The following is a 26,687-nucleotide window of genomic DNA, read 5'->3' on the forward strand; positions in this document are numbered from 1 at the left end:
GCATGAATCGTTGCGATATAATCGAGTCTAGGAATAAATATGTATGCTTAGGGTACCTTGACGTATGTAATATTGTCTTATGAAAAGTGGGGAAAAAATCCTCCGAGGTAATAAAATCTATACATAAACTCTGGTATCTGCAGCGCGAAACGCGCAGCTGATGATCGCCGTCGAGACGAAAAGAATTTCAAATCATAAAACATGACGTAGGGATACGATACAAATGTAGTTATGTACCGGATTTTTGATCCGATAACACGAAATTACATATATCGTTAAGCGCATTCATACGGATGTGACGTTTTTCTTTATATTCAAATTTCACGAAAACGAATGTCAACGTGACACGCAATAATTGTACGTACGTTTGCTCATTTATCAGATTTAAATGGTAATATTATGTACAAAGTGCGACGTTGGAATTGGTAAGAAGTAATTGTACGCCTTGTTGGATGGTTTTACACTACGTTTAAACTATACCGCAAAACAAGGCCTGCAGCTTCGTAAACTATTTACTGAATAAAACCGCATATCCTGTCTGCATACCTATACTAACGAGACCTGCAACCGCCTCCTCAACACCAGATACGTGCTAATTAGTCACAAACACGCACAATTGACTCAGCGCTGTTCTAATTAGATCGCAAAGCTCGATTTGCAATCTGTGACGTGAAGTTCGCACGGAGCATTAGTTTTTTTGAATATTTTAAATACACTTCTCTTACACCCCGTGCAAGCTAAATCTTGATATACCTATATGTATAACCGTTTCGCGTCAATATATGTAGGTATGTATTTCTTATGTATATATCGCTCGATGAAATCTAACCAATAAGTTACTCTGCGCAGCCCATTAAGTTTCCACAAAATAGAGTAAGAAAGAAAAAGGGGAAAATAAAAAGAATACCAGACCAAGCTCTGAAGTCGTATTATACCCATGCATTTGGCACAGTGATCACAGCAATCTCAAAGTGAGACGACATCTGTATATATTATATACGTATGCTTGTTCTTGTTATTATTATTATCATTATTTTTTTTCTTCAACGCCTACATGCAGAGAAAAGGAAAGTCAGCTAGTAGTGATCATGATCATCTTTGATCCGCAAAGCGATGACGAGTGAGCCGAGTCAATAGAATTCATACGCAGTCTGTTTGGATGGTTTAAATTCTTGAGAATTTCGGCACGTGCAGGAGTTTCGCGTTTGCGATTATACGCCGTTGGAATATTTCGGTTATTCCTGAAATCAGACATATATTTTTCCATTTTTCCCCCCCTATGGTGTATAAAAAAAAAAATGCGAGATTTCGATTTTTTTTTACTAAAAGATAAGTAGGTACGGTATAAAAAGTAGACTTACAAGGATTTGAAACCTTGCCTTTGCAAAGCGATTATGCTTTACTGAACTTCCGACATTTCCGAAACATTAATCGTTGCAATAACGTTACTAACTTGAGTCTCATTAATGCAGAAGAGAACAATAAAAATTCTTACGAATAAGATCGGGGCTGTAATATAAGCCATGCACACGGAAAGGTGTGTGTGTCACAGTTTCTATACGGTTGCCTAATTATGGTTCGCGGATAAGCACGACGAGAGAATTCGTGGAGTGAAAAAGATTGTCCGATCGATAATACAGGATAACTTTACGGCATGCGGGGCGAAAACCGGCTAAACTCCCTTGGGCAATAAATCTAGTAGCGAGAAGGGATTAGCACAAGTGTATCCACGAATGGAAGAGCCTACCAGCGAATAATGGACCTTACTTTACTCCGATCGTAACTATACCTATATTTACACGTGCGGGAGGTCTGGCAGCGTATAAAAAATATCATAAAACATCTCGCGAGTTGCTTCCGACCTTCCGTTGGCCCGGCTATGTTATAACTATAATACGCGAAACCCCGTGCGAGTTGTTCCTAAATGCGGACTCTTCTGTCCCTTTTTTTCTCAATTTACTTCTTTATATCTCCCGGCCAACACACAATAGGAAGGACCCTGCCTAATCTAAACTACACACGCACACAAACACACAGATTTCTTTACGCAGAATATTTTTGTGCTAATATTCGCACGACGCATAATAAATTCACTGCAAGACTTGCGAGGGATGATTAATAACACAGCGCGTGCTACCGCGTGGAATAAGATTATTGATCGATCCCTTTTTAATGTGGTGAATTGTGTACTCTCCCCGTGAGCGTAGATCTGAAGGTAAGTATAACGGTTTGAAAAATCGTTAACGATCGGTGGTGAGTCTTTGCCTGCCGTGTTGCCGCGGTGTAAAACCGTGAAAAGTCGGTATGGAGTAGACGGAGCAAAAATCTAAGGAAAATCTCGAGGGAGTCGAAACAATTTCTGAGCAGCGTCGGTAGCAGCCGGTTATTAATTTGTAATGTACCTGAGGCTTCCGGGGGGGTCTACGACCTTTTGACCCAACTCTGACCTCCTGCTGTAAGGCTACAGAAATCGGGGAGTAAAGTTAGACCGGGATCCAAAGTAGTCCCGCAGGTGCATTCGTAGCGAATCTCGAGGCTCAGCTTCGCCGCATTCGATTCACACGTATGTGCATGCGTACCACATAGATACACACATGCGTAGAACGATACGCGTGCACGTATGCTTTACGGATATGGTTAAGCTTTCAAGTAAAGGAAAACGCCGGGAATTAATTAATAAAGGTCTCGAAGTGAGTTGCAATCTTACAGATCCCGTCGGGGAGTCGAGTAGTTGATACAAAATAAGGCGGGAATTAGAGGTTGATGCGTGTGTAGTTAGACTAGGAGGAAGAGGATTGGAAGAGGGAGGTGATTTCGTACCAAACGAATTCGGTGTAATTAGATTACAGAAGCGACTTACATCTTGGTGAGGTTGACGGAGTGCGAAAGGGTTGCTGATCCGAGCGGTTCGTGTATCGTGTCGAAACCCGCCCCACGGCAGAGAAACTCTCTACCGTCAGCGGTGGCGTTGCAGCGATCCAGGGAAACCTGCGAGGGTGCCGTGCGCTCCGAATGAGCCGAGCATCCGTTATTGCCGATCGACAACAACAGTGATAATAACAATAACAACGAAAGTATAAAAGTGACAGCTGCAGCCGAGCGCCGTGGGCTCATGCTGCCGGACGCCGGCCTCGCTCCAGAAGGGGACGGACGACTCCTGTCCTCCTCCTCGCCTGCAGCCACTACCTTCTACCACCGCACACCGAATGCATCACACGGCGGCACATAGGCACGCATGCACGCACGCACGCATGCACGCATCAGCGTGTTCACGCGTGTATTATCACTCGCGACGAGGATAATTCCATGGCCCTGTTACCCTCGTTCGGCGGCATTATAAGTATGTCCCAACACGCGTCAGTCACCGACGATGCAAACGACGACCGACCGACACGAGCTGACGCCAAGTCGGAATGAAACGACGGTGCGGCGCCACCCACAACTAAGTATGCAAAAAAATAAAAGATAACCGCCACCGCCGCCGTCGCCGTTTCACCCTCTTGTCGCGAGGCTACTGGGCGCGGGCGCGTGTGCTCTGTGAAATACGGAGAGACGCTGGAGGCTGGAAGCCGAAGGAATGGGAATAGCGCGTCTGCTTGCAGCTTGCTCCGTCCGCTACCGCGAACTATTCCTGCGGAGAACCGACCGACTCTTTGACTGACGGCCGAGCGAACTACGCATGTGAGCGCGGGCTCTCAGTTCTAATCGCCCCACCGCCATCCGAGCTGTACGCAGCTGTATACATTATGCGTACCCTGAGCGATAGAACGCTGAACGATCAAGAGTTGCGGACGGTAGTCGCGACTCCGGGCAGTCGTTCAACTCGGGATTTTCGCTCTCTCCGCGAGCGGCACGCGACGCATCGTACCCGACCATCGACGTTTCCCGCGTCTGACGTCATCAAGCGCCCCTGCTACGTTTGAGAAGGGGAACGTTACCGCCGCTGCTTCGTCACCATCTCGTTGCGATATGTATGTACACTTGGTCGCACAGATTCTGAGACAACTGATTTCATCGACGAGACGGTTACGTTGGCAATGTCGAATCAACCCGCAGCGCCACCGCCGGCCAGCCGCGGAACTGGATAAATTATTTGTGGACAAAACGTAACGATAGCTCGGTGCCCGGGAGAAAATCCATAACAAATTCAGGGACATTAAATTTTCAGGACATTCGGGAGAAATAAAAAACAAAAAAAAAGGACCTGGACAACGGGAACTACGGAGCGCTAGTCCTGGAAATTAAGGCTCACGAAGATAGAGGACCTAGAGCGCAGAAAATACGGAGCGGTAGTCCGGGAAGTCAAAATTTAGCAGGTAGAGGACCTAGAGCGCAGGTATTACGGAGCGCTAGTCCTGAAAGTCGAGCTTCACCAGGTAAAGGACCTGGACAGTCGGAACTACGGAGCGCTAGTCCTGAAAGTCGTGATTCATCAGGTAGCGGGGCTAGAGCGTAGGATCCAGAAGGTAGAGGACCAACTCAAAATCTGCGGAGCGCGATTCTCGTACGTCCTCTCTACTCGGCGTTTATTTCCGGACTGACGAATTCGGCCAACTGATTTTCATCGTCAAAATTCAAATCTGGACCACCTCGTAACTAGTCATTCCCCTTACGCGGTCCTCATTTTCGTAACGCTAGAATATTGTTGCCCCCTCGGTAATGAAAAGTCACTTTGATACACGAATGCAAAGGGCACTGTACATAATCGACGCGACGTACGAGATATACGTTATTTCTACTACACATGTTGACAGAGTAAAATGAAAAATGCAATTCCAGACGGGAATCCCAGTGTTGCTAACACTCTGAATTCTCTCCCACTAAGACGACCAATCAATGCCACTGAAAAACCACTAAGCTTGCCCCTGGTGGACTGTATTAAAAATTTTATTTCAATTTAACGCGCGAATATTTGCCTAAAAATAATTATCTTATTTGTATGTATTACATGAATATCTATAATAGAATTTGGATCTAATTATTACTTTATAATACATGGTAATATAACATTAGCATTGGACGTCAATATACCGCTAATAAAATCGAATAAAAAAAGAAAAAACAAATAAACTTTACTGTTATTAGAACACAAATATTTATTATTGATGTAAATTGTAACATCCATAAGAAAAAAAGGAAAAAAGATTTACTTTTATGCTGTCATCTGATGATTAAGGAATTAAAACGTGTAAAAACTGATGACCAACCATACCACTGACAAAATCTACTAACCACTAAAAGTGAATTTTTTCTACCGTCCCAGAATAAAAACAACCAGATTTAATGGAAAAACTACTGAGTTGGCAACACTGGGGAATACACTTTTTAAAAATAGTTACTCAGTGAACACAAATAAGGCCATGTTCGTAAATTGACTGCCAGTACTAAAAATTCCCTGGGACAGAGACAGAGCTCTCCATGAACTCGGCAGCGCAAAAGAGATAAAAGATTGCTGACAGTACTGTCAGTCAATTTTCGAACACGGCCTAAATATATCATTCGCAGCAGAGCTTAAAAATACGATATTTCCAGGACACAAAAAAAATTCAAGAATATTTCCAGGACCACTGGGCACGATGCATAGAACTATTGATCTCTATAGATCAGTGCACAGAACGCTGCCCAAAAATACAAACAAGCGACAGTTATGTTTATAAATATTGATGATGAGCTTGCATTGCGGGACGCCGGCGGTGGTGTTGCAGGCTGAGTGATTCGGCATTACCAACGTAACAGACTCGTCGAAAAATAACTGCTCAGAATCACTGCAGCGAAGTGTACATTTAGGAATTAGTCTTTGGGTCATCGGAAATCCTCGGACGCGACCCGCGTGCGACCGACTTTTTACACGTCGGCTCCAGGAATTGACCCCTGCTTTTCGCCCTTGATAATGTTCTAATTATATGCCGTATCGTCACCATTTAACTCGAAGCGATTAATTGATGTTAGAAAATTTTCACATGCGCACATACACGGTAACACGTTATACGTATGAATCAGAAATCCTGGTCTACGAAGATTCGAAATTGCGACACGGGTCGAGTACAGCTAGACTCTCGCTGTTCCACCCCGCTGTGACCCGGCGCAGCTGACTCATACGCGTTGCAACACTTGCAAAGACCAAAATTGATTTTACCGTAGAACGAAAACTGGGACAAAAGCATTACAGCGAGCATAAACTGACAATGAAATATCTTAAGAACTCGAGGGGTACTCGAACGGGAACGTTACCCAGATATTACGGTAGAACGAACCAACGAGCTACTGTATATAGAGATGAAATCCCAACGGAAGCTTACTCGAAGTTAAATCGAAATTACGATTCCGACAGCTTTGACGAAGTTAGGGTGGAGTCGGGAATCATTGGCAATACAGTTAAACAATTCATATCTCAGACATTCTTTTATTACCGAAACTTTAAATTATTAAATAACTTCCGATCTTAAAGCGAATTGTTGAAACGTTATCAGCAACGTTGTAAAAATTGCACTGAAAATAAAGTAAAATCTACCTAAGCAGCATATATTTTCAATTTCAAAATACATCCCAATTAAACTTCATTCATGGCAATATTAATACGTATCTGTCTAGATACTCGTATATTATTGATCTACAAATCGTTTGTTATGGTGTGAAAGGTGAACCTAACATAAATAAATTACTATCAGAATATAATAAAAAAAAAAGTTTCGAGTTCTATGTGGTGTTGCGTACAGCGAGATTAATACCTAAGGGTAATGTTAAAATTCATCGATCTGAGAAAATAGATAAATAGCTGACAGACTCCTGATTCAAATGAAAGTAACCTGGCTTCCCTCAGCCTGAAGATCAATCAAGGTCCTACCTGACAATGATGTGTCGTTGTTAAAAGTTGGGCATCTTCTCTATTCCAAACTTTGGTACCCCCGAAAAATGTTTTTCTATTTAGCGTTCAGGTATCAAGTACCCTCCAACCAGATGGAATCAGGCTATTATTCTTTTGCAACAATTTGTTACACAAAGTAGGCTGCCAGCTGCGCCATCCTATCTTTGGGAGGACGGGGTTTGCCTCGACCACGACCCCTGCTGTGTCCCCGTGACCGGCCTGTAACTGGCCTAGACGCAACAGCTCTGTATTTTTCGACAAGTGCAACAAAAGCTGGTGTGCAAAAAACGCATCCTGTCAACTCCGTTGTTTCATTAGGTAGCTTACTTTTGTCCTGAAATAAATAAAAATTAATCAAACCTTGTAGATCTGCTTAATATAGAATAACTGTGACTTAAAGACCGAAAATAACTGAAAAATATTTTGGCAGAGAAGAAGGTGGCACATTATTCATTCTCTGATTCTCAACTTGCTAACGTTTTAACACGTTTTTTGTTAACTTTCATCAGAAATGATAGAGAAAAACGAATGTCAATTATCCAGTATATGCAATGAGTAGCTTGCACACATTATATGTGGTGAATACGAAGAACGAAATTAAACCAATGTTTATTCTTGTTAAAAATAATACGCTTTCTTCATCCTCGGTCAAATATTTATGTTGGCGAATGTGCGTTAAATTATACGAGGTAAATTCATCTTGGGAGCATAACTAAGAGACGGTTTTTGTTTCGATTCAAATCTCGGCATAATATTTCCAACTTCCCAGTTATTCTTACTGCCATTAAGCATCGGAGACCACTAAATTCAAAATGTAGCAAATGTCAGGTTTGCTGCCAATGTGCGGCACATTTCGTGTTACCTGTTTATATTCCACTGTGACACGCTGAGCTCCACAATCGCAGATGTCGGATTCTACACTAACTCGGTGCGCATCGTCAAACAAATGGATTATAACGTCGCATCGATTGCAACCGAGTTTCCATTTCGGTGCTGCTGATGGATCTAGTACTAGAATGCCTGTTTCACATTCTAAGCAACTGGAGATACCATTATTATACATTCCGTGTGGGCATGTTGGATGTGTGCAAGAATTACACCCGCTCATTCCCCGTTTCATATCCCTGTTTCAATAAGAGATAACAATCAAAAAATAATTGTGATAAATTACATAAAATCGCATTTCGTGTATTATTAAAGTTGATCTGCAATATTGTAGTATTACCTGAATGGAGGGTTGTTATAACAATACGGACAAAATGTATAGCTTTTTCCCTTAGCTCCAGTTGACCATGAGAGCAGTTCAAAGTCATCCAACGGGCATTTCAGTTCTTTATAGATTCTAATGTTTCCATTTTGAGGCAAATTGTATGTCTCGTTACACTGAGAGCAGTGCATGCGAGACGGTTTCGTTTGTATGTATTTCATATATCGTCGACACTTTCCACATCTGCATAAAATTAAATTGATCAATTACGTGAAGTTCACAAATTCACAATTTAGGTTTACGGAGCAAAATGAGTTTTGAATACCTCGAATGCGATTTACCGGATGCAGAAAGAGGTGAAAATGAGACTTCAAATAATTGATCCATTCCATCTATACTTTGTACAAAGTAAGTGAACTTTTGCTTAAATATTTCAACTGTATGCAGTAAAACAGCATGGAAGTCCGCTCTACCTTGTGCAATTAAATTCAATTGTTCTTCAACTGCGGACCTCATTGTAGGTAAAACCAATTCGGGATCTATCTGTAAAAAGTTTCAGATACAACAAAATTGGCACACATTCACTATTATGTTTTCAACTAATTGCCCACTTACTTTTTGATAACCGTGAACTAAAACTATACCCAGCGGCGTAGGAATGAGCCTTCTGCCTGCTGTAACAGTAACATAATTACGTATGCATATGTTGTTAATGTGTACAGGGATAGAGGCATCGGTTCCAATTCCATGCTTTTCCATTAGTGAAATGAGTTCTGCCTCAGTGAGATGATCTGGAGGTTGAGTATAGCATTCGAGTAGTTTTACCTAAAAAAAAAACAAAAAAATAACAAGGTTAAGCTGTAATTTCCACAGAGCAGAGTACCGAAGGACAAGAATAGTAATACCAACTTCGTGAATATTGGCGTTTTCACCACTCGTGAATTTTGGAAGAGTTTCGTTAGCTCCAAATGCCTGCCACGTAAGAACTGTAGTATATCCAGGATCTAGCAATGTCTTGCCGACAGCAGTAAATATTTCCGTTCCAATTTCAAACTTGACCGTAGTGCTCAGGTATTTACAGTCGAATGCGACCTTTGAATAGACAGTTCACAATCAATTGCAATCAAAAGCCAAGAGGCCATCGATTATGATTAATTACATGAGAAAATTGATTAGAATTTTTCTTGAGTTTGATTTGAATACTTGTATTAGCTGTCATTGTGATGCAAAATTCATCATTGATACTTTTTTGAATTACAAAGTCAGTAACAGTCACTCAAAATTTCATGAAACTCCTGTGTGATTTCAAAAGATTCTTTGTTTCGAATACTCCATTCTTCCTTCTCTCAAAAACTCTGTAAAGAATCTCTACCATTATTTGAGTACAAATTACCATACCGAAGCAATGAAATGACGCGTAATGTAATCATATAATCTCCAGGCGTCACCATCAAGTTCGTTTCTAGATGCACTTTTCATGGGTGTAATTGGCGGGTGGTCACCAGCATCATGCCCTTTTTTAGGCCTGTTCATTCCTGTTGATAATATTTTCCGTACATCTTCACCCCATTCAGAACTGTTTTGTTGCTGCTTTAGTGTTGCTCTAAAGAGTAACATAATTTCATGTTTAGGATACTTCACAACTCAATTATTTCGTAAATTAATTATTAAATTAATATTACGAAAGCAACAGCTTACAACAGGTCGAAATTTTCTGGATATGAAGTCGTTTCTGTTCTTGGATAACTAATGTACCCCTGAGTATAAAGCCGCTCAGCTATTTGCATGGCATGATGTGGTCCCATGCCCAATCCAGAGCTAGCAACTCGCATTAATTCTACTGTGTTGAGAGCTATTGGTCGTGTTTTAGATTTTTCTGTACTAATTATGCTCACTATCCTGAAAATTGATTGTGTTTCAAAATACATTTAAATTTAGTCTGTACTTTCAGATGCTCACATGTTTGTACTTAATTACCTAGCATGGGCGTGTTCCTTAACTTGGGCCAAAAATATATTAGCAATTTCTTTATCAAAGCATCTTACTCGATTCCAGTTTAATACAACATCTTGCCCATCCGAGGATTTCACGGTAACCTGCAGCATTATGATCGATTCGATTCAGATGACTTTGAGTAAATCAAACACAAAAGATTAAGGAAAATTATAAAAAATTCTTCTTTCATCCAGGGTGGCCACTCAATTCCGCTCACGGAATTCCCTGACATTTCCCGGTTTTCCCTGACTAAAATCATTATTTTTCCCTAACATTTTGATGCACAATTTGTGCAGAAATCACTAAAAACTATAGTAACCTAGGTAAAGTATGGCCAAATATATTAAAGTTATATCAGTTTTGAAAAGTTGTTCATTCCGTTCATTATGATTTTTGAAAGTTGACAAAAAATGGAAATTTCCATTTGTTTGGTCTTGTTAAGTATATGGTTTAAGAAGGGGCTCCAAGAAGCGAAATATTTTTAGAGCTATTATTTGAACATTTATGCTGTTTGCAATGAAAATCGAGGTTCGAAGAATTATGACTAATTAACGAATGTGTAACTTTTTGAAAAATAAACTTAAAAATTTTTTTCCAACGGGACATTTTTCTTTTAAGCGTTAAAAATACGTCACAATTTATCCAAATTTTTAAATTGATATTTAATACAGCAAAACAATTATTTTATGCGGTGTACTGTCTAGACGCGGCGCGTCTATGCCGTAACAGTTGCGCAGAGCCCTATGTTCAGCGTTAAATTAAAATTACTAATACTGAAGTTAGAATTCCGGGTGTTTGTACTTTTTTATTGGAAATTTCCTCCTCTTTAAGAATCTTTTTGAAATTTTCGCTAGCGCTTTTACTTTTTAAGTTATTGCCAGAAACCTGTGGCTTCGTTTTTTCTAGACTATTAGGCGTCGGTGAACTTGCGTCTCCACACGCAGTGACGGCCATAGATAAATCAAACCGATGTCTGCTCGTACTACTGAATTCCTGTGACAATCAACAACTAAGCTTATAATCGTCAATAAGAAGAGAAGAAAAATTGTGACGACGCGTTGATAGCATCTCAATTTTATGGACAAAGCTTTTGAAATCCGTGAGTTCTATAAAAAGTCCCTGACCAACCAAAAAATTCCCTGACATTTCCCTGACTTTTCCCTGACATACAAAATTCCCTGACATTTCCCGGTTTTCCCGGTTTTCCAGACGGGTGGCCACCCTGTCATCTGATGCAATTTATGATGGACTACGTTGATGTTTGAAAAACATGGGTATTAATTTCAAGAGCGCTCATCTTAGTTATTGTTGGGGATTGAAATTAATGTTTTTACTTGGCAAATGCTATGACTGTAAACCCAACTAAATCTTTCTGGAGTGTTTTCAGTTTGATAATTTGCTCTCCATTACAGTACAAGTTTCTGTAAGTCACATTCAATGTCAGGAGAGGAGTGATAAAATGAAAAATGAAAATGAAGTTCTGTACCTGAGTTACTTAAGAAAAGATATTATAGTCTAGAATTGATTAAATATTTATTCTGTATAAAAACTATGGAATTTACCATCATTACATTGCTTGAGAATACTAACAAATGTATCAAATCTGATAAAAAAAAAAAGTAACCTAGACAAAAAAAAAGATTTTGAACGGATATGATAATGGAAAACGAATAGATGCTTCAGCCTATAATACATTCGTTTTTTCCAACGACAACAAAGTGGCTCATTTAATATATCGTTGTAATGATAAAATCTTTAATGAATGAAAAAAAAGTACCTGAACAACCCAGTATGGGTCTGGTTTGAACGTTTGAATTTCGTCATGCCTCTGAACACAAAAGCCAAGCGTTGGTGTTTGACACGGACCATATGATATGAGCGATGCATCCAAGTCTCCATATTTTCCCTAGAGTAGATATTCATTGTATTGTATGAGATACCGAATATACAGTGTAATTAGTTACATAAGTGATTGTAATTCAAGTATATGCAGTGATGATTTCAATAAATAGCTATTATTGGTTGGCAAATCATTGTTTCAGCTCGTCATAATTGGAATTTCATCAGGACACAGCCTCAAAGATTATCCTGACATATATCAATGACACCTTTGGTTGCAGTTTTGCAAATCAAATGTATGGATTGATTGTCGTTTAGCATGTTTGTGTTTGGAGAAAAAAAAAGCGACTCGTACCTGGAAAAATTTGGTTTGAAAACGTGTGAACGCACATCCAATGCGCAGATCAAGTTCTTGCCGTGCATCTACACTCCGTGCTTCATTTTCATTCGGTTTACCGAGATTTGCTAATGCAGCTTTAATATCCTTCTCTGTGATGGCCGAAAAATGAGCTCTCCATATGTTCTAGATAAAGATGAGGATATCAAAGAATGTTTTTTCTTAATCTGAAATTATCCCAATAAATGAAATAGGTAAAATACATTTGGATCCAGCTCTCGGTGTAGTCCTTGTTGAACAGCATAAATAACTTCGTAACAAATGTTTTCACCTTCCTTGTCACAATCCAGCCATAATATTAAGTAATCACAATTAGCTCCTTCTTTAGCAAGAAAATAAGGAATCTTCAGCTTTGGAACTGCTTCTTTTTTTTCAGTTGGACAAGAGAATAATTCTACCTAAAATATTGATACAGGAAACGAATATTCAACAATATTACACAATGTGTATCTTTTCATGATTTTTAAATGACGTACATTGAGAAAACTTTTCAGAAATTGATTTATCTAATCATTTTTCTTTTATTTCAAAGACTAATTTTTAGCAAACCTTCATGAGCAACCTCACGTCTGTATTTACGATTTTCACAAAAATATGAATTTATTCTCACTGTGCGTCCCAAGGCCCCGAGTAAAAAGATTTTTGATACTTACAGGATCAACTTTGTCCCAATTATTATACTTTCCGTTGAAATCCAGACTCATAACGTGCCCGCAGACAGATGTCATTTTAAAATTCACAGTTTCAGATTTGAATGGTCCAGTCCATTCGTGAACAGAACATGAGCCATTTAAGCCTGTGTTTAAGACATTTAAGACAGAATAATATATGAACGGTTAAAAGGCGTTCACACGTTTATTGGCTACGTTACAGGTCTTCAAAGTATGAAATTGACTTCTAACCTACCTTTTCTAGCAGAGCACCGTCCATTGCTCAATATACCGGCAAGTGATGCGGCAAGGGACGGTTTTTCGGCTACCATTAATGCAGTCTTCATTCTGGGTCGATTAAATAGCGCGATAATTCTAGACAGATGTTTTCAAATTCTCGAAATTCCACTTTTATGTCACCGGGCACATCTACGCACATTAGAATCCCGGCACGAGTTCCAATCCCCTCCTCGCGCCGTCGGCATCGGCTGTGTGTGAAGTTTGTTGCAGATCCTACAGAGTGGATGCTGATGAGTACGGGATTCTTATTCTCTCTCTTTCTACGTACTATGAGTGCAAAGTCAAGTCTGGGATCATGAGGCGTGAGCTTGAAATTTTTAGTGATTTAATTTAGCGCATTTACAGCAATTTAAGGTCTGCTCGGAGCCGGCTCCGAGTTGTCATTGGGTCGGAGTTGAGTTGAAGTCGAGTCAGAATTGGGTTAGGATTTGCGAAACGGATGCTTAGACCATTCTCAAATTTGATAAATCCTGAAGCAATAGGTAACTCAATATGCCTTCGTCTCATCTAGACTTGTCTACATATTATTTGTACTGAACGTAAACCAAACCAATCTTGGCAAGATTTCTGGGGAAATTCTTTTGTTGATATTAAAAGTTATTCATCATCGATCAAATTTTGTCATGGATTTTGGCGGGATCTGTGAGTGGTGATGTTCCAATTCAAACAATCGACAATCAACAAACGATCGAAGCGCCATAATTTTGATAACTTGCCATTAATCTAACCGCCGAATCTTCGCGTGCTGCTCGTTAATTAATACAGTCTTTAAGTTGTGTGTGGTAATACATTTTCAACCGACGTCCTAAGTACGACTAGTTACTTAAAGTGGAAGAAACGTATAAACTAGCAGCGAATATTTTGGTTCATACCTATAATTTGTTAGGTGGTGGGACTAATACGGTGTCCAATCGTTTGACTGACACCGCGAAGACGTACAATGTCACAAATTCTGCTGCTTTAATTTTTATTCGTTATCATCTTAACTCGGGTGGAGTACGAAATTATTCAAATAACCCTCGATTTTCGTTACCAGATTATTGTAATAGAAAAACGTTTTTGTGGGATACTATCGAGTGTTGCATATATTTTAACGTACGCTTTGGGTGAAAATTGCTGCGGATTTGCGCTGCTAAGATTCATTACCACGTGAAGTGTCAATCGCAATCGTTCGTGTCGGTGAACGAATCATTTTGGGATAAAGTGGCGTCAAAATGACGTTATTATTCATGGATACCGATCATCACGAAGGATGTCAAATATTGAATAAATTCAGTGTCCAGAACAGAAATATGAGATTTAATCGGTGATTCCGGCACGGATTTACTCCAGCTAGGTGTTCAGGCTGGGCTGACTGTCACTATGCACCATGGGTAAGTGATTATGATTTGAAATTACCCTTAATTTCTGACTTTCACTCTTTTCAATTGTTCATCAATTGTAAGTCGTGCTGAACCGTATGGGGGTATGTGTGTAAGAAAAATTGACAGACAGCTGGTAAGTATGCATTTTGCGATACCGACTTGGCATCTGACGTACCCACACACCTGTCGTTACTTTTTGGAGACAGTGGTGTTACCGAATAACTCTTCGTCGATACCTCCATTTACCCTTGCACTTGTGAATTGCTAACCACCTATCGCACAACCAAATTCAGCTAAACCCCCCCGATCTCAGGATTGCAAGATGCGGAAATATTTATTGCACATGATTAGCCCAGCTTAGCTTCATTGGGTGAAACTGGATTGCCACCTTGATTATATTCGTTTAGGGCTGAATGTTTCAGAGCAGTAATGATTACTTTGTTTTCTTCTCACTGTAAAAATCTTTATTAGATCAGGAGTAATTTTTTGGTCCAAATTGGAAATACTTAAAATATTACAAAAATGACAGAGTAATTAAAAAATGTATTTATGTATAAACTTTATCTCACTTGTTGTAAATATTCTTAAATTCATGGTAACGTTTCCTATTTGAAAACTTAAATCTAATAAATTGTAATAATTAGTATTATCTAATTTGGAATTGTTGTTTATCATTTGAAGGTATTTTGATTGACTTTGAAAACTTGGTTCAGAACCGGAAAGGGGGTGTAATTATTTTGGGCATACACAGCTTCCAAATCTACATCAGCACGTAGGATCACAACTCCCGAAGGGTTCACTTTAACCTTAATCTTTGTTTGTGGTGTTAGTATTCCATAATCAACATCCTCGTACAAGTCCTGAAATCATAAATAATTACGTACTCGTAATGCAGAACATTAATTTACGTCAAAGTGGGTGCTGCTAATAGAAATTTTGTCTAGCTACAGAAGTTAAAACACTCGACTTATTCCCATTTAGTAAGATGAGTTGTTACTTGAGAAATATAGTACCCGTTGAGTACGAATAGTATCGGTTGATCACAAAAAAAAACATAAAGTTATTAAACTTGAAATGAAACTGGATGCATAATTAAACTCACCTCTACTCTGTAGCCTGCGGGATACGCTAGTCCAAGTTCCTTCAATGTTACAGAGACGTCTGATGGGGTACCGTCAGTTCGGCGATTAATGAATGCAATAGCATAGGAATAGTAGTTCTGGTAAGTTGGACTAATAGGCCTTGCCCAGATTTCGATGCCCTTGTGCTGGAAAAATACAAAAATCTCAGCTCTAGCTTTGTCACGTTGAACTCAAAACAATCTAAAACATGTGCTGCTGCAACACGAAGAACTTACCTTGTAAATTCTTCGGCCCTGAATTCCCAAGGGATCTTGATCGACGGCTATTATTTTTTTGTTTTGTAAAATTGCTTTGTATTCTGGTCTAATTGTCCTAAGATCCACTGACATGAATAGCGGCGCTGCTAGTATAGCCCACAAGGCCATTTGCGTTTTACTTTGTTCGTAGCTAAGCCCAAAGTTACCGACTATCAGCATATCTGGGTCGTTCCAGTGTCCAGGCCCGGCGTTTGGTGCAATATCATCTTGATTATCCCCAAAATAATCCATTATACTCTCAATACTCGCCCATGAATCTTGAATATCACCGAAATTTCTCCACAGATTACAGGTATCAGATATAAGACTGAAGTTTGGCTGAAAATCAAACCAATCCAACATTTGTTACGTCGTGTTTAGTAACGAATAAATGCCCCTATATGAGTAATAAAAATATAACAAACCTTCATGCCTGCAAAAGTTTGATAAACAGGCCAACTACACGAGTATACCATAGGTCTTCCTGTTCGATTCAAGTAATATCCAAATTCAGAATATCCTGAAATATGATTTATTAGTTGAATGTTCTTCATTTCTAAACAGTAAATATATCCTTCGAATTCAAACGATAATGTGAATTTGTACCTTTATCCATGTCTGATGGATGGGCATAGCAACCATCTAATTTTATGTAATCAACATCCCATGATGCAATGAGTGCAGCATCTTCTTCTAAATGACCCAAAATACCTGGATAACCACCACAGGTGTAATTACCATAATCTTCATAAATGCCAAATTTCAATCCCTTGGAATGTACCTAAATAATTATAATACCGATGTGGTTACGTGTCATTTACGAAAGTTTACCTGTTAAATTTTATACGTTTTTATTTTTGTCTATCATTTTATTTCACGAGTGCATCGTTAAAATAAGATTTCGCAAATGGCAAGTTGCTACACAGTTGTGTAAATTGCAAAACATCAGGTATTATATTTATTGTTAGTTAACAGTTTATGCAAACAGGTTCTTATCAAATACTGGTATTTATTTCTTCTTTGTTTCCCAGTTTCACCAATCGCTGGTGAATGATTTAGAATTCTACCTCAATTTACTATCGAAATGCTTACATAATCAGCCAGATTCTTGATGCCATAAGGAAAACGTTGTCTATCAGGCTTAAGCTGACCATCAAAGCCTCTCTCCCTTTCGAGCCAACAATCATCGATATTGATATACTGATATCCAACTGCCGCGTACCCTTCTGCTATAACAATATCTGTCATTGTGCGGAAAAGGCCATCTCTGTAATTGAAATATCACCATTGACTCCGGATACTCTACTACACAGTCGGTACATAAATAGTGAACATTTTTCACTCTTTTGCATTAACAATTGGGTTCGAGAGTGCGAAATTTCCATTATGCTTGTATTATACTCCAGTCTGTGTTGCTTCTGGTGAACATTAAAGAAAGACTAACAATGGCAAAACGTTTCTGGGGCATGTATGATTTCACACACGGGATACTTGAATATTTAGTTTCCTGAACCATGAAAGAGTTTCATAGCACAACATTCATTTTGTGGCACACTTTTATTATGCAATCAGCAACAGAGGCAGAGCTATATTGCCCCATGTGGTCCAAAGACGTCAATAAATGTAAATTTAAGCGAAAGTAGCATAACGTGTACGCATATATGGATTATCATCAGTTTTGAAATACCCTTACTATATAGCGATTAAACTTAGAAAACAGCATTATAAATTGAATAACCCTTTTTTTTTATTTTATCAATTCAAGGTGATCGTTCAACGACATAACTTTACAACCTTGAGAAAATACTTTCATATCACGTCCAATGTGATCACAATCAACGATTATCACTATTCGTATATAAATTTCCAGATTTGTCATACTGGGAATATTCATTTTTGAACTTTGGAAACACAGCGTTTGTTAAAATTCCCAAAATCTGAGCATCGAGAGGATCGACGATCTTTGTAAAATTGATGAAGCGTTGTAGTTAACTTACCTGATGCAATTGTCGGGATCATTTTTGCAGTCTGTATTGCATCTGAACCTCTCCCAGGACAGCCAGCCCATAGGTGGGGTTCGGACGAGGCCATTTTCAAGTCCAGCCGTAAATTTTGCTATTAAAACCACTGCGCACCATATCCAAACCGTCTGCACCATCCTGCGACACGAGTTTAGAATTATTGCTTCTAGTATGACAAAGCATCGGCAACAGGGCGTGAAAGATAGTGGAAACTTGTTCAAGCTCTTCTGTTTCTTGATACGAATAAATGTGATAAGAACGTATGAGAACACGTCATTAAAACGGACGTATAAACGAGAGTTGAATAACACTCATATCCACCTATGTGCAACACAGTACAAAGTTTCCACAAGACTGATCCAATATAACTGACTTCCAAGCCAAAGCGTACTTTCACCCAATGCCCCATTTCATTTTTTACACACACGCATCTCCCCAAGACTAGTACGCCAAGACTTCCTTTCATATAGCGACTATATCTCTGATTGACATTGCGATATAATTACTGACAAAAAAAACAAACTGTACCAACCCTGTTTTTCACTTTGTTTACCGGCGTAGGGACTTTAGAGGTCATGGCTAAAGCTGACACGCCGCTTTGTACGAAATCGAGTGTAACAAACTTGGGAGAATTGGCAGATTAGATAGGCATGTCTACGTGAATAACAAAGAACAATAGGGACAAAGAAGAAAATGTGAGCAGAGCTATCGCTCTTCAACTATCGCCAAATGTTCTTGCTCGTAATGACACTTGTACTTATTGTTGAAAAATGGTGAAAAATCCACCATACTAAACCAATTTTCTTCACGCTTTTCAATGGCGTTTAAAGAATCGAATATTTTTGATTATTGACGTAAACCGTCACTCAAGTCAGATTGTTTGGTGGTTAGGCTATAAGTTAGTGGGAGAAATGCTAGCAAGATTTTCTTACTGAATGAAAATTGAATCGAATCAAGACGAGTCTCGGAAACAACTAGTCCTGAGCATACCTACAGTTGCCTTTCACGCGTAAATAAAGTAAATCTTGCCTTTCGTTTATTATATTCGAATTAACCAACCCTAGGCTGACAGCCTGGGAACATAACAGCTGACTACGTAAGCGGATAACTCCGGCAATTCCGACCATAGATGATGTTTCCCGACATAGGAATGCGATCCATTGGCAATTTTGCCTACCCGTCGGCACTAAACTCTATTTGTCCGTAAAAATTTGCCCGATGATAATGTAGAAAGTGTGTTTTCATGAGTTATCAAAAGAATTTAATGACGATTCGACGAAAGGCCGAGAGTGATACGGCATTCAAATGCTAATGAATATCCATCCGACATGACCAAGTTGAAGTTAGCAACGTTATCGTAACGGAGCATCAATTGGAGAAAATATCACCGTTTTCTTAATTTTACAATGAATTTTGTGTAGCTAAGATTTCGAAATATGAGCGTGTTTTGTTTTATTACGATTTACTGAATTTCAGGCAATTCGAAAATCGCGAAATAACGGTTTTTCCTCAGCACGAATCGTTGCGATAACGTTACTAACTTCACTACGATCCGACACGCTGTTCGGTCCGAGCTACCTTAGTTGATATCCTTGATTCGCTACATTGAAGAATACGCGAAAGCCTACAAGCTTCTATATTTCTGGATCCTCGATCTATTTTTCATCTACATATTCTTACGTTTATATGATCAAGAACAATCGGTTAACGTCTACTAGACGTACATAATTAATTGTACCACCACGCATTGTTGTAAATCAATGTTATATTTCTTTATTTATTTTCTCCATTTTTTCGAAAGTCTAGCTTGATCGGTTTCCAAGTCATTTATATTTTATGTTACCTCACCGAAGGTCGGTTCGATAATATATATATATACGTGTATATGTATATATTATGTATCAGTTGTATAAGCAGACCGTATATATTGTATATCGGTACGAAATCTGCAAGTATAAAGTGAAACTTTCGGTTTATCGATTGGCAGGTGGCTATTAAACATCACGGTCAAATCGCTTGGTTGACGATGAATAACTAATTAAACAAACTGATACAGATATAGAATTTATTTATACAACATTGCTGTGTCTATCCGCCATTACCGGTTGATTATTGTAATTTAAAATTTTGTTCAATTTCTTCAATTCACGATAAATATGTAATGTTCACAAAATAGTTCGTTTATCTGCAGCCAACTTGTGAACTATAATCCAAGCTTGATTGTCTGAGAATACAAATAAGTGTAGGTGTATTTGGATGAAAATAAAAATTGAAAACGATAAATCTGTGTAAAAATCAGCGGCTTTGAGTAGCTCGAAAAATCTGATGAAATGAAGTAACGTGTAATATACAGTCAATTTAGTACTAACGGATTATTTAACTACGATTAGTTAATTTTTAAATAAAATGTCGTAGATGAACGAAGTGATAGAGTAAGAATGCGTAATGATGAAAAAATAAGAGGATTACAATATTGAATTTTGAAAAGTGTGAAAATTTATTTCATAAAATTTTAAAATATAGAATGTCGAAAGAGACAAAAGTCAAAAAATATATGTGTATGGGATTGTATGGAAAAACCTAAAATATAGCACTGTCAGAGTTCTGAGCACAAAAGCTGCAGGAACCACCGCGTTTTCTATTAAGTTCATATTTGTTCTTTTTTCCTACATTATACTCTCCTTTCATCGCATTGAAACATTACAGTATGTATAGCCTACGTTACTCCTGAGTACCAACGATATCCACGTGGGAAAGAATTTTGAATCTTGGTCCAGCGGTTTTCCATTTATTCGTGAACATAAATTATACAAAAAGAAATATAAAAAATTGTTTAATAAAGCTAGTAGTCGTCCAGAGAAGCGGACCTGTATTACGGATATGAAAGCAAGGTTGCATACTTTCAGGTGTGATTTTATTTTCAACTTTTTACTTTGTCTTTGATCATTCCCGACTCAACGAATTAAGACGAAACGAATTTCAGGTCAAGAACGTGTTAAAATTAAAACATGGCAAAACAAAGGTTTGAAAGATGTTTGATTATTTGTATTTATTAATTGTAAATACTAATTGTTATTAACAATATCAGAAAATTCGTGTTAGTCTACTATTTTTCGTTTTCCGTCAAAATATTTATATAGTTCGTCAGATCCAAATGAAGGATATCTCATTTTACACCCAAATGAATTTTTTGCAAATTTCCTGTGCACAGATTTTTTTCTCCAGTCGATGAGTTGGTGAAAAAAAAAAACATTCAATATTTTCATACAATCGTTACAATTTGCTGGTGGCGAACTCACGATTTATCGTTAGATAAGAAAAAAAAAAAAAAAAAAACGGCAATATTTTCCAAAATCTAACTTGTACCGCAGTTTTCAATTCATTCATCAAAAATTGATTAATACGAGTATGAAGAGGTGTTTACAGTTAAAAAATCAATGTTTCCATATATTTCCTCTCATAACCGCGGTCCACGAGTGAAAATAATCCAAAAATATGTAGAGAGCGACAGAGAGCGAGAGCGAGAGCGAGAGAGAGAGAGAGAGGGAGATGGAAAGAAGGATTCGTCCGCCTTTTTTTTCTTTCTTTCTTTTTTGTAACACTTAATGCGAATGCGAGGCATAATGACTTACCTTCACTCGTGGATTGCAGTCCTTTTGACTGACAACAATGCAGGGGAGATGATAGAACTGCCGCTTCCGTAACTCTTTGAGTGGTCAAAGATGCCGGGTAGAGTTTAATATATACTGTAATTATTGCGTGTTTCATAAATTTTTATCTCATCTATCGTCCGTTGCTTCATCCAGATCAAACAGAAGATACGATTTGATTTTTTGTACAACGAATCTTATCTTTCAAAAACTATGTCACTTGTATGCGTGTTGCAAACATTGTCACGTATCGTTGAGCATTGTGAAATTATTTTTTCACAATATCTTCAGAATCCCCCACCTCTTAATTGACAAGTCAAAAGAGAAAAATCTCTCTCCGCTTTTCGAATCGAACAGTGCACGGTTTATTATTGTTGTTATTGTCGTTGTTTTTGCCGTTATTATTCCTTCTGTATAACAGTGTGAAAGAAAACAAAAAACCTTTTAGTACTTTGATTCACTGCGGTTTACAGAAATTGATCTTGATTCATCACGATATTTAAATTTTTTTGTTTCTGCAATTCTCACGTTTTAAGATTGTTCAAGAGTCGAGAGTCTCGATCTCGTGGAATGAAATATCCCACCTGCAATAGGCAATTGACTTTAAAAAAGTCTGTCTTATACCGGGGAGTAACCGGCACCCACTACCTACTACTCGCGGGCAGGCTGTCTCTCCGGAGAATCAGTGGGAGAGAATCAACTGGCAACTGCTATAATCAGGGTATAACCCATAAGCTGTACACATACATTCGCGTGCAGAATCGGCGCTGTGCCGCGAAACCATGCCACTGGTAGAAATGTCAAGATTCGCCGAACCAATAGCTGTTGAATATATTATTAGTCAATCTTACGCGTTGTGCCGAACCCAAACATCGAAGAAAATTGTATACCTTTCGTCGTTAAATATAATTGTCGAATTTTAAACGCAGTTGATTAAGAAAATCGTAATTACCTGCTTCGTCTGCGGTATTGCTCGAAACGACGTCTTATTCGAACATTCATTGATGATCTCGATCGTCGGCAAACTCAAAACGTCCGGTATGTTTCATTCAAATTCAGCGCAAAAAGTTCGCGTATAATTTCGTCAATACGCATGGCTTTGTACAGATTTAATGGGTCTACGTTATGGAATGGGGTCATCGAAGCACGAAAGTTTGTTTTCACGTATATTTGAACGCATGAAAATTTCTCTCCTCACCTATAACTGTTCAAAATTCTAGGGTAGTTAGCTATTATCGTTACCGTTACAATATCCGTCCTATCAAGTACTTACGATTAACATTATCGGACACAACAGTCGTACGCACGTATTACTGTACATGGAAGTGATAGGATCAAGATCCATAGTCGACCTAAATTTTGAAAACGTCACTTATGATATAACATCTTTATACCCTCTTCTCGAATTGAAACTATTACATAAATCGCATGCCAATCCGATGGATTATTATTTGCTACTAGCTAATGGTAGCCCCTACAAACTATAAGGTATCCCCATTTGCTAACTTCGAACCGGAATTCAGCGTCCCACCAATTTATCTTCTCTCTCTCTCTCTATCTCTCTTTCTCTCTACCTTTTCGTTTTTTACCTCGCATAACGTCACGAATCGTGGTGATCGTTGCTAGATTGGGATGTGAATGTATCAGGTACAACAAGCTATACCCTCAAGTCTAGCGATTGAATGAAATGACGTAACACGTCCAGCAGCTATATATACATATATATACGTATATATATACATACATATATAAACTTAGCTCGTTATATCGAGGAATAAATTACGGTGTACGATATCATCCCGTTTCGTCTAATCTCCTATCCCTATATATATATATATATACACACCTATGCTTGAAACGATAGGGATGTACACCTATAATAATCCTGCGTACATGTATCATGTGCGTATAAACACGTATCGGATCACGCCGAGGCGTGCGTACGTACGTCTGATTGAATGGTAATAACAACAAAAATAATAACAATAATAGCGGCGAAGAATAATAACGATAATTTTGAGCCAGAGCGCCGTTTGAAGTTCTCTACGAAAATATGTGAAAGGTGAGAATATGTGTCGCCTGGTTGTGCGTTCTTATACGTACCGCCTTACGAACTGTACTAACAAATGTACGTATGCGTTCCATATCCTCTCTCGCATGCGGTATACGTATGGTTAAACGGAGGCTACGTCAGAGGGTGATGCTATAGCTGGTCCCCGGATAGGCGATATCGACATCACCGAAACGTGAAGGATCAAATATAAGACAGGGATGAAGGGTGGGAGGGAGGGGTAAGGATCAGGGGTTCGGGTGTATAAAACATCATATACAGAAGCGTAATGCGCCAGCCAACGGTGGCTCCGTCTCGCGGAGAGCTTTCGAATTGCAGTAGCAACCCTCGGAGCTTTATTCCCTGGTCGACTGATACGGGACCACCATCGGATAGACGGTGTGCGGGTTCTCCGTCCCGGTCTGATAAGTTTATTACGGAAAAAAAGAAATTCCTCGATTAACCCTCGACGCGTAAACTCGATCGCTGTTCTAACAATAACGGGACGCGTATTAAATTAACGCAATTATCGTTTGTCGTAAAGTCGTGCAGACCACCCCCTCTTATTGGCGTATATAATTAATAATACTTCGACCGAGACACCCGTGCGTAATACAAACTGTGTAATATATTGTATTATGCCATGTAATATAATGCATTGTACAGTTTATACGTATATACATATGTATATATAATATATACGTACATACCCATGTATGTATACTGTATGTCGTATGATATTTGTGTATATATATATATATGTATACGTATATCGGCAGCCGGAGAGTTGAATTATAAATCACATGAATAGTTATGGCGTTCGGCAAGATCGTTGAGACTGCGGTGGTAAGAAAAGTGAATCGTCGTCGTCGTTTTTGTAATTTTAATCCAAACTCCAAACGAAGCGACATCGCGAAACAAAGATGAAGAGAGGCTGCACCCGCTGACATGATAAAGGTATACGCCGTTTCTAAACCCCACCGTTTTTACTTCCATATTTAACTTATCATTAATCGATCACATCCCCACCCGTCGTTACGAATTTCATTCCGATTCCCACCAACGGATTGCGTCATTCATGCATGCATTCGTTTCACCCTCTGCATCGCCGATCCAGTATGTTATACATGTTGTATATATATATATATATATATATATATATATATATATATATATATATATTATTTACAAGATCGTTTCGCTAAAGCTGATGGAAAAAGACGCGCGATATGTTATCTCTTGCTTTTCGCATAGATGAGAAAAATCGCTGAAAGTATACGCGTCCTATCCTATCGAACAATACTTCTTTCCTATAACCGTGCCTAGTGATGTAATGCAACAGACAATGCACGGCGAGCGAGCCGTAAGATAAGAGAGAGGCTCTCCTCTCGCGCAGATATATCGCCGGCGTGTGCATACCCGTAATACATTTTCTACCGCAGAACACTATCCGAGGATTGTTGTAATTATATGCTTCGAACGTACATATTTCTGTACAACAGTCACGGCACAAAACGCGATATCATTATCTTCGCCGACACGCGATTGTCTTAGACACGTACGATGTACAGCGTCGTATTTCACGCTCTGTACTATCGGCAATAATTTCGTCACGTACGATATAAAAATAAAAATGAAAAAATAAAAAAAAAAAAAAAAAAACAGGTTACTTATAAACACCATCGATCGCATCTCGAGCGATTTCTTAAAAATCAACAGGATTCCGTCACATAACGAACAGGATATCGCCAAAGCTATAGATTCATCGTTTCGTTGCATATGACATATCGTACGTGCGTCAATGTATGTGTATGTACGGTACGTACGTACGTAAGTACGTAAGTACGTTTAATATCTATATAGAAGCATAGTGTTTACCGTGCTTTATAAATAGGGCGGTATACGGAATGCGGATAAATCGATACGCGCTGCTTTCATTCATGGCTGCCACCCTTGCGCTGGCACGCTGCGAAGCTTCGGCTGTTCCTGTATCTACTGCTGTATCCATCCCTCCCCCCCTCCATCTCCGCCCATTACAGGTATACCCTTATATATTATATATATATATACACACATATATATATATATATATATACATATATACGCGTTTGCCCACGTCACCCGCACGTCGCCCACGCCGCCCCCGCAACACCCCCTCTTTGCCTCGCCCCTCCGCAACATCCATTCCTCCCTACCTCCCTTCATCCCTCCATCCCTCGACACTCTTTCAGGGAGCGCGCACATTTTTCGCCCTCCTATTTTCAGCACATTCACGTTGTGTAGATGTTCACGGACCTGTATAGATATACATACGTACACGTACGCGTTATACTACGAGGGTACGGATGCCAACTGTCATGTGATAGATTGTTTCTTATATTTGTTGAATTTATTATCATTGCTGGTTTGAAATAATGGAGGAATAATATACTTGTAACTGTATTTTGTTGGGATTTTTTTATTTATTTATTTTTTTTTTTGAGTATTCCTGTTACGAAGGTTAAACTGTACGCGCGTCTCGTTGTAATTATTATATGTCGGATCGTTTCTCGCTTGTGCAATTGCATGCTGAATATTGTTACGGTTAGAGAAACTATGAGACAGGAAGATTCATTAGTTCGCTAGATTCGCATGACATCTTTGTTGATCGAATTGAATAATTATTTCTGTATTTCAATGTAATTCGTGGTGTGTAATTGTTTCGCGTTGCAACGATTTAAAGTTAAAACAATACATTACGGCTAAGGATAATAATTGTATTATTTATTTGGCCGAAAGTATTGTTGTAAACGTTGATATTTATGCGTGTTTGTGGATAAAATTCGTCTTTCGTACAACAACACCCGTTGCGTCAGATTCGGATTGCAATACAGTTGTACAGTATTCAGTTCTATCTACCGAACTCCACGTAAATACATGTCGCGTTTGATATTCAGGTTTTATTATTAGGTAATTTATTGCTCAGTGATGC

The 26,687-nt window shown here is 38.8% G+C and overlaps 4 protein-coding genes and 1 long non-coding RNA gene across 23 annotated transcripts in view; 1 reads left to right on the forward strand and 4 right to left on the reverse strand.

Annotated features, from left to right (window-relative positions):
* LOC124185631 (lutropin-choriogonadotropic hormone receptor) overlaps nucleotides 1-3,637 on the reverse strand; it is a 19,595-nt gene extending 15,958 nt beyond the window's left edge. The window contains exon 1 of one of the 2 annotated variants that reach the window (XM_046576563.1): nucleotides 2,861-3,637. In XM_046576563.1, the coding sequence (XP_046432519.1) occupies nucleotides 2,861-3,114 (254 nt within the window). In that variant the 5' untranslated portion in view covers nucleotides 3,115-3,637. The remainder of the gene's footprint in view (nucleotides 1-2,860) is intronic. The other variant, XM_046576562.1, reaches the window with a different exon arrangement.
* A 2,746-nt stretch (nucleotides 3,638-6,383) lies between these two features.
* LOC124185632 (DNA topoisomerase 3-beta-1) lies at nucleotides 6,384-13,474 on the reverse strand. The gene is made up of 14 exons (XM_046576564.1): nucleotides 13,210-13,474; nucleotides 12,957-13,099; nucleotides 12,507-12,701; nucleotides 12,262-12,429; nucleotides 11,845-11,973; nucleotides 10,050-10,168; nucleotides 9,771-9,971; nucleotides 9,471-9,675; nucleotides 8,982-9,164; nucleotides 8,688-8,897; nucleotides 8,398-8,615; nucleotides 8,091-8,315; nucleotides 7,728-7,989; nucleotides 6,384-7,199 (listed from the first exon to the last, which is right to left on the reverse strand). The coding sequence occupies exons 1-14, from the start codon at nucleotides 13,298-13,300 to the stop codon at nucleotides 6,993-6,995; spliced, it is 2,556 nt and encodes an 851-aa protein (XP_046432520.1). The 5' UTR covers nucleotides 13,301-13,474; the 3' UTR covers nucleotides 6,384-6,992.
* Nucleotides 13,475-13,936: 462 nt separating this feature from the next.
* Nucleotides 13,937-26,687, forward strand: part of LOC124185629 — a 28,161-nt gene continuing 15,410 nt past the window's right edge. For 7 of the 13 annotated variants that reach the window (XR_006871426.1, XM_046576550.1, XM_046576558.1 and 4 more), the window contains exon 1: nucleotides 24,071-24,673. The gene's annotated coding sequence lies outside the window, so the exon portion shown is untranslated. Of the gene's footprint in view, nucleotides 14,627-24,070; nucleotides 24,674-26,687 lie in introns of those variants that run through there. The other 6 variants (XM_046576560.1, XM_046576561.1, XM_046576554.1 and 3 more) reach the window with 5 other exon arrangements.
* On the reverse strand, nucleotides 15,059-22,076 carry LOC124185637 (alpha-N-acetylgalactosaminidase). Of its 6 annotated transcripts, none has more exons than XM_046576580.1 (8): nucleotides 21,649-22,076; nucleotides 17,993-18,154; nucleotides 17,088-17,262; nucleotides 16,602-16,776; nucleotides 16,421-16,515; nucleotides 15,975-16,334; nucleotides 15,720-15,884; nucleotides 15,059-15,477 (listed from the first exon to the last, which is right to left on the reverse strand). In XM_046576580.1, the coding sequence occupies exons 2-8, from the start codon at nucleotides 18,151-18,153 to the stop codon at nucleotides 15,289-15,291; spliced, it is 1,320 nt and encodes a 439-aa protein (XP_046432536.1). In that variant the 5' UTR covers nucleotide 18,154; nucleotides 21,649-22,076; the 3' UTR covers nucleotides 15,059-15,288. The 6 variants fall into 6 exon arrangements, with proteins under 6 accessions (XP_046432536.1, XP_046432535.1, XP_046432534.1 ...); XM_046576579.1 differs by lacking the exon at nucleotides 21,649-22,076 and adding an exon at nucleotides 19,046-19,193; XM_046576578.1 differs by lacking the exon at nucleotides 21,649-22,076 and adding an exon at nucleotides 19,007-19,023.
* On the reverse strand, nucleotides 22,183-23,194 carry LOC124185649. The gene is made up of 2 exons (XR_006871429.1): nucleotides 22,619-23,194; nucleotides 22,183-22,488 (listed from the first exon to the last, which is right to left on the reverse strand). It is a non-coding gene; the product is annotated as an uncharacterized LOC124185649 (long non-coding RNA).

This window comes from Neodiprion fabricii, chromosome 6 (genome assembly GCF_021155785.1).
Source record: "Neodiprion fabricii isolate iyNeoFabr1 chromosome 6, iyNeoFabr1.1, whole genome shotgun sequence".
Classification (NCBI taxonomy): Eukaryota; Metazoa; Arthropoda; class Insecta; order Hymenoptera; family Diprionidae; genus Neodiprion; species Neodiprion fabricii.